This window comes from Delphinus delphis, chromosome 14 (genome assembly GCF_949987515.2).
Source record: "Delphinus delphis chromosome 14, mDelDel1.2, whole genome shotgun sequence".
Classification (NCBI taxonomy): Eukaryota; Metazoa; Chordata; class Mammalia; order Artiodactyla; family Delphinidae; genus Delphinus; species Delphinus delphis.
Genome location: NC_082696.1, coordinates 34,437,049 through 34,450,837, shown reverse-complemented (window position 1 = coordinate 34,450,837; position 13,789 = coordinate 34,437,049). Strand labels below are relative to the sequence as shown.

At 41.1% G+C, this 13,789-nt stretch overlaps 2 protein-coding genes across 5 annotated transcripts in view; both read right to left on the bottom strand.

The window, feature by feature from the left end:
- The window catches only part of KIAA0408 (KIAA0408 ortholog), a 35,912-nt gene extending 25,880 nt beyond the window's left edge, over window positions 1-10,032 (bottom strand). For 2 of the 4 annotated variants that reach the window (XM_060029991.1, XM_060029992.1), the window contains exon 1: window positions 9,865-10,029. The gene's annotated coding sequence lies outside the window, so the exon portion shown is untranslated. Of the gene's footprint in view, window positions 1-9,864 lie in introns of all 4 variants that reach the window. The other 2 variants (XM_060029990.2, XM_060029988.2) reach the window with 2 other exon arrangements.
- A 19-nt stretch (window positions 10,033-10,051) lies between these two features.
- MTCL3 (MTCL family member 3) overlaps window positions 10,052-13,789 on the bottom strand; it is a 43,302-nt gene continuing 39,564 nt past the window's right edge. The window contains exons 6-7 of the mRNA XM_060029987.2: window positions 11,611-12,786; window positions 10,052-10,170 (exon numbers count right to left, since the gene is read on the bottom strand). Coding sequence (XP_059885970.1) covers window positions 10,060-10,170; window positions 11,611-12,786 — 1,287 coding nt within the window. The 3' untranslated portion in view covers window positions 10,052-10,059. The remainder of the gene's footprint in view (window positions 10,171-11,610; window positions 12,787-13,789) is intronic.

The following is a 13,789-nucleotide window of genomic DNA, read 5'->3' as shown; positions in this document are numbered from 1 at the left end:
TGAATAATTTTTATGTATATTAGCTAAATTTTCCATGCTATATTTCATACCCCAGAGAAATAAAGCAATGCAATTAGATGACTGCATACAAAGGCAACAAATACTCAGCTCAGGTATTTCTGAATCTTTCCACTAAAAACTTCTACGAAAGCTTTGTTTTAAAAAGTTCCTGCTGTTATGTACATAAAACGAATGGATTTTGAAAACAGATGCTGGTATACCCAGCCCTATAGTGATATTCAGACATCTTGAAGCGCCTGACATTTTCAAGCAGGTGTCAAATGGCTGAAAGCCTTATGGAAAAAAATGCAATTTGTTGCACAATCCAGGTCACTTTTAATCCATTGAAATATTTAAACCTTCAAATATGAAAATGACTCAAATTATTGCTCTATATATTAGAGAGAATTTGGAGGAATCATTCATATCTGATGTCATACTAATCCTATTTCAGTGTATAACAAATATGTAAAGAAATGCATGTAACAATTCTTAATGTAAAGTAAATGTAGAAACACGAGCTGCTATCAAGAAACAAAAAAAGAAAATCCTGGAAAGGGTTTGAAAAGATCTACATAAATGATGCTATTAAGCCACAAACTAAAACATTCTGGAAAGGGGGAAAGAGCAATGAGTGCATAAATGTCACTAGCAGGTGTTTCCAGACTTACAGAATTTTAGAGCCAGAAAGAACGCCTGAAATCATCTAGCCACGCTTCTAATTTTACAGCTGAGGAAAGAGGCCCTGATGTTAAGCCATTTGCTCAAGGTCACAAAGGCACTAACTAGCAATGCCAGGAATAGAATCCAGGTCTTCTAATTCTTGGAGGAGTGCCTTAAAGTTTAAAATTCCAAGGAGCTCAAGGAAGGGAATAGAACCCAGGGATAAGAGTTTGGGGCGTGAGACATTTATTTCTGGCTTTATTAAATCTTAAATTCAGTTCTCTTCTAAGTCCCAAATGAGGGAGCTAATACTTCATCTTCCAAGTATAACACAGGAGTCATATAACAGAGTATTTATCTTCATGGCCATTTATTTAAAGAGGTTTGTATCCTTCAAAAATGTAAATCCTCGGTCAGGATATGAAGACAAAAGAATTTTAAATTAGTGATGGAAGAAAATCTAGGGATAAATGCACCAACTTTGCCTTTAGTATCCCACTGCACATTTAATTTACAGTTTTCTGTCTGAAGGATGATCTTGAAGCACCACGAAGCAGTTATTTATTTAATCTCTTTACACTGGGTGGCTTCTGATTTCTTGCTTGTATAGTTTTTCAGCCCCTTCTTCTTTTACTCTTTAAACATATTTACCAGTTAAAGGGGTATTGTATTTCTATTTTCATTGTAAACGATATGGAAAAAATTGGAAAAGAGATTACTTTGAACAACGGAACTCATTCTTATAGCATATTATAATTTAGAAGCTAGGGGACTTCGCTGGTGGCGCAGTGGTTAAGAATCGCCTGCCACTGCAGGGGACACGGGTTTGGTCCCTGGTCCGGGAAGATCCCACATGCCGCGGAGCAGCTAAGTCCGTGTGCCACAACTACTACGCCCGTGCGTTCTAGGGCCCGTGCTCCCCAACGAGAAGCCACTGCAGAGAAGCCCGCGCACCGCAACAAAGGGTAGCCCCTGCTCGCTGCAACTAGAGAAAGCCCGTGCAGCAACGAAGACCCAACACAGTCAAAAAAAAGAAGCTATTACATGTGGCATTTACAATTTTCAAAGCGCTTTACGATACATCTCAGTTGTTTAGCAGAACTCTCTTGAACATTAAACGATCTTCCATTCTTAGGGAGAGGTCTTGGGCATTCCAATTAACATTCCACTTAACAAATATTTGTGAGCACCAGCTCTGGGCCAGCTGTAGTGTTAGATCCTGAGGACTGTTAGAAGAATAAGACAAATCTTTGATCTCAACAAGCTCCATCAACTCTGAAGATCCCTGAAATGTGACCTGCAGCATGACTGTCCACTTCCTGAGTATTCCTTGAAACAAATTTATAAGCAAATGTGGGGTGCTTCTCCTGATCATCTCCATAGCGTTCCACCAACGGGACCACAGTTCCGTGTTGTGTTACTCTCAGGCCTTGCTGCACCCTGCAATCGCTCAAAGAATTATTTAAAAGTTCCTAAAGCTGGAACTTTCCTCCACTTTCTGAACTAGACCATCCAGGGGTGAGGCCCAGTTTTCTTAATTTTTATAAAGTTCTACAGCTGAGTCTGTGAAACTTGGTCCTGTGTTATTTGAGCCCTAGAATGACAGAGTTCGGACTCTGTGTTAGTAAAAGAAATAGGTTGACACTTATCAGAATCTGTTTTAGATTATAAAATGATGAGAGTCACACACAAAGTATTTATTATCCATGGAAGTTACATGCTTAGGTTGTTGTGTTTCAGCTAACGTGCTATTTTCCCAGTGCTGAATGTTTTTCCCTAGAATCACGGGATGCTGGCTGTCTCTCCTATTCTGAGGGATGGTGACATGTCAACAGATTTTTTAGCCAAGCAAATCTGTCATGGGGATTATGTACAGGCATTTCCAGATGACAGAAATATTCAAAAGAAACAGTTTCAAACTATCTGTTTTATTTTATTTTTTAAAGTACTGGTCTATATTTTGAAGAAACAAAAACAATAAAACATTTTTTAAACGCGAGCTATTTAAGACTAGAGACAGATCTTCCTTACAGTTTTCAAATTTGTTTTTAGCATCTCACTATATTATTTCCAGATTCTTTACTTGGGAGATATTGATAATGATGACAACAAAAGCTAAGTGATACAGGAACTGTTCTAGGGCTACCTCTCATTTCATTCCAGAAAAGGGCCTTGGGAATGCCTTTCCACCACAAGAGGGCCACCCTGAGTCACTTCTGTTAGGAAGTTCTAGCAGGAAAGCAGGGCTGAGAGAGGCCATTTAGGGAGTATAATTTGAAGGACAAAGGAACTGATCTGTATTCTCCCCGTCCTGCCCCATCCCAGGGTGTTGCTACCCCACGTATATCTTCTACCAGAAATAGGAGACAGCATTATATTTTTAGTAATTGTCTAATCAAATGCCATTGACAAAGGAAGCGATTACTGGCTAGTCACAACTTTGCTCAGAAAAGGAGAGCTGCTACTCCCAATTAAAAGAACAAGAGAAATCCCCTGAAACAACAAACAGTGAAACATCTCTCCAGACTACTAGACCCCTAGTTCAAAGAGGAGGTAATAAAAATGCTAAAGGAGTAAGAAAGATGATTGATAGAAGTGCAGAGCAGTGTAACAAGGAACTAGAAACTCTAAAGAGGAACCAATTGAAGTTTAGATAACTCAGTTGCTGTGATTACAAACCCATCTAAAAGAAAAAAAGGAACAGCTAACACACAAAAGGGCTGGAAGGAACAGTCAATATAGGTAAGCTTTGATCGGCGGAGCCCGGTGGGCCGTGGAGCAGGGAGAGAGACGGAAGATCGAAAAGAGGAACTGTTATGAGTGGTGCTAGATTTTGAGGTGCTAATGTGAGAGGTCTTGGTGCCCAGGTGCAAAGGAATATGGCATCATGATGTGAGAAGGCTACGGTAAAGGATCTGGAGATGAGGGTCCAGGAAGGGAGGCCCACAGTCACACTTCAGTGTAGCCTTGGGTCCACTCCAATCAGAGGACTTCTGCAGAGACAGCTGGACCCACTCTCTACACCAAGATCTCTTTTTTAAGTCCACAGAGACTCTAACAATGCCCTGACGCCTATGCTTGGCCCTTACACTATATTCTTTTGTTGTCGTTGCCACTGAAATATTTTGCACAGTAAGATTCTTTCGTTCTTTCTTTTCCAATTATTTTGCATCTACCCTACTGTTTTTAATCCATCTACTTTCCACAAATATGAGTACTTCAAACAAATAGCTACTTGGGAATAAATCACATTCCCTCGAAAGTGACAAGTGTGACCAGAGGCATGAGTTTCTCTTCCTGGAGAGCTTTCTCACTCCAAGATTTGAAGGTCCATTGCTGGGGGATCCTCATTTTCCTTCAACTACCTCCTCTGGCTGCTTTCCTGGGGCTTTTTCCACTACATGGAGTCTAAGCAGGTAGAATAATGCTAAGACCTTCCATACAGTGGTTCTGGTGCTTCTGCAGATACACATTTCCTTTCAGGTAAAGGAGCTCAGATTCCAAAATCCAGAATAAATTAATTTTGCTGACTCATTATGTTAACCACCATCCCCTCCCCCCTTCAAAGTTCTAAACAACTGATCTAGGCTGACACATAGGATGTCTATTTAAATAGTCTAAGTCTGTTTTATCTGTCCAGGAGTTAATAATACAGAGGGAATGACAAAGGGAATGGATTGTACAAAAATCGCACATGTTCATGAAAAAGAAGGGAATTACAAACTAGATGCTAAACTGAGTTTTCTGACATTAACAAATAAAAGACACTATTTTTTTTAAAAAAGCTCTTAAATTCTCTTTCCTTACTAAGCCATTTGAGGCAAGTGGACAAACTGATGAGCTTCTCTCTGCCCCTCAGTCTCTTTAAATTTTCAAACACGTAGGTTAAGGCAGGAACTTTCAACATGGACTCAAAGAGCTGACTTGCTGACTTCACAGGTACATTATGAAGAATCTCAGAAAGGAACAAATGTTTGTCAGCCTTCGATGATCACTCATGCCTCTTGCTTGTTAACACAGACTTTATAAGCAGCTCAACCCAAAACACTCAGAAGAGACTACAGAAAAAAACATGTAAAGACACTTTTTCAGAATCAATGATTTCCAGAGTTCCATCTTTGGAGTCGGCAGTATAACAAAGCTCCTGAAATAGTCATATAATTCCTCAATACTTCAGGGTCCCTTCCTATTTTGTGAAATGAGTAACTCTTCTAAACGTTTCTGAAAGGCTCTAGTTTTTCAATTAGTGCAATCCTCCAACATACTGTTTATTTAATATCTATCTTGGTACAAGATAAAACTTTTAAATTATTTACCTAATATGCCTGAAAATGTTCTGATAATTTAAAAGAAAAAGAATCAAAACAAAAGCAAAATATTATGAACTGAACTTGAAATACCCTAAACAGAAATTTTGGTTTAGACAACATTCAAAGAAATATTCTCGTCCACAAGTCAAAACAGTTACATGAATATTTTTTGAAAGGCTGAAAAACTGCTGAACACCACTGATTATATACTCTTATAGTAAATTTTATGAATTTATAAAATCTTACAATTTTATCTTCAGATGTTGGATTTTCATGGTATTTGATTTAGCTATAGGAAAACTCAGATAACTATGAACTAAAAAAACCTTTTATAATTGTAACAATGAAATTGAATAATCAAGAAATGTCACATTTAAGCTTAGTAAACATAAACATCTGAGCCATAAGATAAGATGAGGTTCTTTGAGACATCACAGCCTGGTCTGACAGTGGAAAGTGAAAGGTGGAGATTTTTCCTTATTTTTAACAGGCAAGTGTTGCCTTTGCTGCTCCTGTTCTCTGATCAAGCGACATGATAACAGCACTCTACTTGAAAATTGTTCCTAAAAGTGCTGTCAACTTTTCCCACTTTCTGATATTACCCTCTACCACTTTCTCTTCAACCCTTATATTCAATTAGAGCACCTCACCGAAAGCATGACTCTACCAGAGGAAAGTGGGCTGTGGTTCTATAAGAATATAGCTACCAACACTGCATGAATATTTAGAGTTAAGGCTTAGCTATCAAATTGACATTCCAAACTTCAACGGCAACTGATGAAATAACCGCATCCCACTCTACCACACAGATTGAAATGAAGGCTGGAGAATGCAAGCCAATACACATTCCAGGCTGAGCACTGGATTTTCCCTTGTTTTATGAGTTTGAGCCTGTTCTGCTTAAAAGTAGCCAATTGAATTTTTTTTTCCTTAAATCTAGGCCAAATTACCAAAGACACTCCTTCCTACACCCAAGAATGTGCACACAAAGGAATTTTTTGTTTGTTTGAACTTATTTTCAGTGTGATGTTTAAAGAGCACAGATTCAAAGGGGCAAATATGAGAAGATTCCTTGTCTCAATAATTGGAGGATTTTGTTTTCTTCATGAACAAAGAAGCCTGGGTGTTCCTCTTTTAGAGCTAGCTGTATACAACAAAGATAATGCAAGGAACAGGATCAAAGGGGAGGGGAAGGAGATATTGGGGACTCTCTTTCTGAGGTCTTGGGTGCCATCTTTGTTAACTTTTCTTCCTGTGACTATGCCCTGTGGTGTAAGGGAGAGATGCACCCTAGATCCTTGGTGCTCACACAACAGCCTGAAGTGCCAGGGAGAAGAAAGCAAGGGACAAGGTCACCTTGTGCCCGCTGGCAGTCTGCTGAGACCACCTTCCAACTACCGGCCCCCAGCAGGCCCCTAAGATAGATGCAGGTCTGAATTCTCTGACACTAGGTGCATTTCCTATTGTACACCACAGTGTGTAGAGGTGTGTGCACACACACAGGCACAAACTGAGAAGCCGGCTTTGCAGTGGGTAGAGCACAGTTGGAAAGAGCCTCCAAGTCTGTCCTGTTTCCCCTCATCATTATCTTACTGGGGTTGCATATATGAAGAGCCTGGATGGAATTCAAAATTGTCATGAAATTCTTCTTTAAAGTCAATGCCTTAGGAAGCCATAGGTAAGATTAATACCCTTGTTGCCAGGATGACTTTAATTCCTCACAAGAGATCTGAGGGCAAGGCTGGTGTTTTGGTTAGCCCAGCCATCCCTCGGTTAGCATCTCCTTTCTTGTCCAGGTCACAAGATATTGTTGAGGTATATGTACCAGCCCTGCATTGATTTATGGTATTATTCCATCCAAGAATGCCTAGGGATTTTATTGTGCTCTCTTAGGGAAATCTAACATGCTCTCAGGTATGCAATGAACAATAAATTGCAACCACAAACCTTTTCTTGCACTTCAATAATAGTACCTGTCAGAGTTAGCTGTTTACATGTCTGTCCTGGTCAATCAATCAATTGAAAGCTGTGAAAAAGTAGAAACTGAACCTCAATTTCCTCTATACCTAACATAGGGACACTTCAAAATGTTTGTTAAGTAGGGGCTTTCCTGGTGGCGCAGTGGTTGAGAGTCCGCCTGCCGATGCAGGGGACGCGGGTTCGTGCCCCGGTCCAGGAAGATCCCACATGCTGAGGAGCGGCTGGGCCCGTGAGCCATGGCCGCTGAGCCTGCGCATCCGGAGCCTGTGCTCTGCAAGGGGAGAGGCCATAACAGTGAGGGGCCCGCATACCGCAAAAAAAAAAAAAATGTTTGTTAAGTAGACAAAGGATCCATGCTCTATCTTTTTGCTCCGTTCTCACATCTCTTTGGGTATGCTTTCTCGTCTGGGTTTGGAGGGCAGAATCAGTTGGCATCCATCATTCTTGCTGGGACACCATATCCTCTCTGTGGATCACATGGGGAAGCTTTGCAGCAGAGATGACTGTATAATGACAAAGTGGTGGTTTGTTAGGGTGTGTGTGAGATCATCTAGGGCTTTAATTCAGCATTCACATGTGTCTGTATCTCCAAGTGTGTGTGTGACCCTGCACATACACAATATTGACCTCGGTTCTCCTTTCTGTCATGTATTATTCCTACTCGTCTTCTCTGATATTGTTTGCTTTAAACACCTGTATGAATTAAAGGGGAGTTTTCTAACACTATCACCAGTGTGGAAAGAGAACTGCTTTGTCATTAGAGGACTTGTGACAAAGGCCATATGACAAAGGTGGAAATGCCTTAGAGAGGATGTGGATATCCAATGAATGCCTGGAACTTTAAGGTCTACTAAAACCTAGACAACTGATGATTCTATACAGCTATTATCACATGGTTTACTATATAACCTTGGTATAAGCTGTATCTACATATTTTTGATAATTCAAACATCTTAAGAATTAGTTCTTGGGAGTTAAAAAATATATATATATAAAGCTTGGGCTCATACATTCAGTTTCAATTAGTGTGAAGTAGGGTCTCAATTCTAAAAGCATGCCAGGAATTCTGATGCATGGCTAAGGTTGAAAACCACTGATGTAGATATTTAGTTCTTGATTCTCCTTGTGGTAAAGAAAGTTTCAATTCTAAAGCCAGTTTCTTAAAGCCACACAGGGTACTGAACATCCACGATCCTTCTGAAGTGAACAAGCGCACCGCATGCCATGCTTCCCCACAGGGATAATGTTAGGAATCTGGGCAGGACAATTATTTGAAATTCTGACCCCTTTCCTCTAAATGCCAATGAGCTTCCAGTCATTGTGACTGGAACTGGCAACACCTCCATAAGCTACCAAATGCTCCATAGGTAGCTGAGAGTCATCGCTTAGCTGGCTGTATCTGGCTCCCAAGGCAATCAATATTTCAGATAAGTTACAGCCTCAAACATTTACCTTCAGTTCCACTTCCATTGCCAAAATGGTTCCTCTGAGATGGTGGTCTAGGGGTTGACCAAGGATCTAACAGACAACTTTTGATTTTTAAAGTGGTTGCTTTTCCTAAGATGAAAATTTTTAAAATGTAACACTTGAATAATTAAGTATAGCATTTATGTTATTTCATTTGTTCTTGTCATGACGTTCTATCTAGCCATTTGAATCTCTAAGACAAAAAGCCGCAAGTATGTAGTGACAGATTTGAACTGTTGGTCAACCACTCCTCACTCCCGGTCTCTCCTCCCCTCAAAACAAAACAAAATGAAAACCAAAATTAAACTGAAAACCATGGAGATTAAGAGCAGGTATTATAAACTAAATTTTAAACTATTATGTAGTTTTTCTTTTTATTAAATTAATACTCAAAGGGAAACTGACGTGCTGGGGGATGAGGACTCAAAAGACTGTTGCCAGTACCAAATTTTGTATTAGAGCCAAGATTTTCCATATATTATTTTTTATGCTGAGGGCAAGATACTTCACTTTACTACAGATTTTCATATCCACCAACCAACATACAAGTATCTCTACGTCTGTGACGTCAACGAGTGCTAGTATTTTCTGAATCTTGGTGACAGTAGTGCAGTCCAGCTTTCCACTCTGTAAATTGCCAATTGACAGGTTGACAGAATAGGACCTTCTGGGTACAGGAAACCTATCCAAGCCACTTTAGGTAGGAGGAGAAAGGGTAATGTTGAGGTTCATCAAAGTAAGTTTGTCTAGAGAGCAACTCCCACTGGAACTATGCTACTGGCTTTGGACTGTGATTTAATGAAATTCTACAGAATGACTATTCTTTTCCCTATTCAAAATATTTAATATACTGTATTTCTAGCATATTTCCTGCCCCAGAAGCAGTTCTGTGTGGTAACCTATTATAGAGGACAGGACTCCAGGCAAAAACTTGACTGGCAATCTATGGCTCCAGGTATAACAGGTAAACGCAGAAGTGGTTGGTTTGGTTGGAATGGTTGAAGCTGGTCAAATGTAGCAGGATGAAGATAATTACTTTCTCAGTGGACTAAGGCCTAATCCACTCTCATGCTTCCAAACACATCTTTTTAGACAGAACACCATCAGTATCACAATAAATAGTTTAGTTCCCATGATGGTCACATTTCATTTGTTCACCATAATTTTCATTGGTATTTACTGGTTATCAAAATTATGCTGTTAGTCTGTTGCAACCTAGCAAAAGTACTTTATAAGTCTATATATTTTCTAAGATGTGACCAACTTGTGAATGTCCAGCTTTTGAATTATCATAGTAGTCAAATACTGAGAAATAATTGAGAGACCTAGGCAATTTTTACAGTCATTCTTACAGTGATTTAAGAAGAGTGCAAATCAAGATGTAAAAGAAAGAAGTAAAAATTAAAATGATTTATAAAAAGAGAAGTCATACTTACTCCCTTACCTGAAACATTTAATGCTCAGGCTTCTTATTGAATTTAGTAGTGGTAAGATGTGTCTTTTTAAAGAAACAAGCAGTCTTCAGTGTTTTTACAGCATTGGTTACTACAGAAATTATACTTCTTTTACTTCTTGTCTTGAAGGGTGAACAAAACAAACAAACTGAAAATACTACAATGAATGGTAAATGATGAGAGATTTACAGTACAAAAAACAGTGTAAAAAGGAAGACAAGTTTAAATATTGTTGTGTAAGAAAGTGATGAAAATAATACAAGAATGAGAATAAGTAAAATGATAGGCTGGAACATCTGGGAAGGTAAATGCAAAGACAAAAAGAAGAATTCATTAATAATAATTTTTAAAACTTAAGTTTATATCAACTAATCTAAGCATTCATTCAACTTACAATAGAGAACCCTCCCTTATATACATTTCCAAAGTCTGAAAACCTACTATTATGTACAGTACTTTCTCTCACTCTGATTTCTCTCTCTTCACCCTGAGAGTATAATTGAAAAGTCACATACTCAAAGTATTCAAAAATCTGAAACTAGAAAACTAAAAACCAGCTATGTGATATAATACATAGAGGAAAAAAATCTTTAATATTTTGAAATTCAACAAGTTTTATTATAAAAGTTTGTTTTTTTTTTTTAAATAGCAAAGCAAAGCAGCATGCGAGATAAATAAGCGACAGGGTTGCAATTTTTCTAGTTGTGACTAACAGGCAGTTAATCTAATATCATGCTTCTGTGTATAAACTGATTTTTAAGTTTAACCCTCTTGCGTGTCTTAAAAGCCATGCATGCTGTTGTTCTTCCGTGGGTTCTCCAACGGATACAAGATACCAGCCTTGCTAGAGGAGTGGCACTGCCTGTTTGTTTTATAAACTCCCTTCCGTGCTTAACCCTGACAAAATGCATCAGTCTTTGGCCACCATACCTGGCTAGAGCAGATCAGTCCAACTCATCGGGTGTGCCTCTACAATTAGGATGAAGGAAAAATGCTGGTTTTCCCTGTTCGGGAATAGTTATTACTATTTCTCTGAATTAGTGTTGCCTTAAAGCTAAGGTATAACACTCCTTCCCCAGTCCTGAGATTCTCCGTTATAGAGCCGACAGTGATTTTCTCTAGAAATAAAGATCATGTTACTTCGACGTGTGGTAGGTACATCAGCGGCTCCTATTTGCTCCTCTTGGTAGGGATCCAGACACAATATCATCTCTCTTTACCTCTGGTTTCTACATTCTTTCCAGGAGTTATGCATCAATCCTGATCATTTAGTGGTTTGAAAATATTTTAAGCTTAATTTGAATCTCGGCTTGAAAACCACAGATGAGCAATTGAAGATTTCTATTCGGAATCTTCTTGCAGCTCAATCTATTAGAATCAGTAGAGTAATATTGAAAATGTCGACCTTCAATAATCATATATTTTAGAAATCCTTTCATCTTTACACAAAAACTGGGGGTGGGGGGTGGAGAGAGGGGGAGGCGGGTAAATTTCCCTTTTAAGCAAAACAGAGGGAGAATAGTTGCTAAGTGATTGGATTACGAAAACCTCAGGCCTGAAGAAGGACAGTGTAAAAGAACAAGTGCGCCATGGGGCTTCCAAGCCCAGAGAGGCTCTGAGCTGGGACTTCCCTAAAGCGGGGCTTGGAGGTCGGTGCGCGGAGTCGCCCCTCCAGGGACCGCGGCTCCGCGGACCGGCCTCGCCATCGCCGTGGCTCGCAATAGGCAGAACTGTACCTGACTCACGGATATGGGCTCCTCGGCGCCGGCGTCGTCCGTGGACTTGGGCACTTCAAGGCGGTCGATGAAGGTCTGCAGCTCCTTGCGGAAGGCCTTCATCTGCGCGTTGATGCGGTAGAGCAGCTCGTGCTCGCGGATGCGGCTGCCATCGTCCTCCTCGTCCATCAGTCCGAACAGGTCCCCATTGGCCACGTAGATGCGCGCCTCGGTGATGATGGTGCTGGTGTCAGCGATAAGCCGGTCGATGGTCTTGCCCAGGCGCTCGGCCTCCGAGCGGATGTCCTTCATCTGCTGCCGGTCTGAGAAGCTCTTGGGCCAGGGCCCGGGCGCGGGGTAGAAGGAGCGGGTGGGCGTGAGGCAGCGGATGTTGCGCACCTCCTCCGAGTCGCTCTCGCCGCCGATGGGCCCTTCGCGCTTGCGGTGTGGCGGCCGCGAGTCGTCGTCGCTCTCCTTCTTGCCCGCATCGCTCTCGGCGTCGCTGTCGCGGGGGCTGCCGCGGATACCCAGGTGCGAGGCCAGGTCGTAGCGCTGCATGTTGGACATGAGCACGCGGTTCTCGTACTGCAGCTGCATGACCTTGCCGCTGAGCTCGTTGATCTGCAGGCGAGCCGCCTTCAGCTCCTCCTGCAGGGCCTCGGTCTTGGCGCTGTCGTGGTGCCGCGCGCTCTCGTGGCCGCCCGACTTGTACTTGTATTTGTTGAGCTCCGCCGTGATGCGCTTGTTCTGCTCCTCCAGGTCGGCCACGTTCCTCCGCAGCAGCTCCGTCTCGTCTTCCACCAGCTGCAGGTGCTGCCGCAGCTCCGACAGCGATTCGCTCTGCTCCCGCAGGAGGGGGTTGGCCGAGCCGTTAAAGTCGTCGCCCTTCAGGTCATCCAGTTCCGCCTTCAGGCCTCTGTTCTCCACCTCCAGTTCGACGATTTTTCTGCCGAGGATGTTGGCTTCTTCCTCCACCAGCCTCAGCCGCAGCTTGAGCTCAGCCTCTCTGGTGCTGGGAGGCCCCCCGGCTTCTCCTTTAGGCAAAGGACTGTCCAGATCCCCATAAAAGGATCTGTACTTCTGGAGCTCGTGTTCGAATCTGTCCTTTTCTTTATCAATCTTGGCCATTTTCTTTCTCATCAAAGCAGCTTCTTCCTTCACGAACTGCAGCTGGCATTTCAGATCTTCATTGTCCTCCTCATTTGGGAAAAAAAAAAAGGGAAGCGGACAGGAGATCATTTTTATGTAAATAAAACAACCAAAAAGGGACACCTGCAAAAATAACTCCTTTTTCTTGTAAATAAGATTTAATGAGACAGAGAGACAGAGAAGTAGATGCTGTACATTTTTTCCAAATCATTTAAATTCTTTGGCAGAGAAAAGACCAGGACAATATTACATCCTGGAAACCAAAAGAGAAGGGAATATAAAAAGAAAAAGTGTGGTCATCACTATTCAGAGAATTATACGTTCTCACTGCATACAACTGTTTGGCTGTCATTTTCAACAATGTGCATTTTGTTTGTTTTGTTTTTCTCATGGTTTGAGTTCCCCTGACTGTAGTAAATATGAAACCTCTTCCCTGGAAGGAGCATGTGGCTTAATAGGTACTCACTGCCATTTATTGAGCTCTGACTCTCAGCCAGATACTGTAACGTTCTTCACACGTATGACCTAATTTAACGTGCAGAGTAAGCTTATGAGTAGGTATTAAAATTCCTGGTTTAAAGCTGTTCGATAGCTTGTTCAAGGTTACATAGCTCATAAGTGGCAAAGGACAAAGATGAAACTGGAATTCAGTTCTGACACTAAAGCTTAGTTTGGTACATGATCACTCGGCCATACAGCAAGGAATCTGTCCCCCATCTTTATTCAAGGGAGAATTGTTTTCAAAGGGCTTTAAAGTAGGGAAAGTTTAACACTGGAACGGTCCATCCAAGAAGAAATTGGTAAGTGTTCCATCTAGATCACTTTTAAAATTGGATTTATTTCCATCAGTCTGAAATGGATAGAACTGGTTCTGCCTGGTAAAAGGATGATGGCGTAGACCCTGTAGAAGTTCTTCTCACACATTCTTAGGACAACCTTCAAACCCTAATCATTAACTAAATGGAAAACTACAAACAGAAAAATGGAAATCAACTCTTTCTCAGAGAGCTAATATAAAAACACGTTATTATATCCAAGGACATATTTCCCA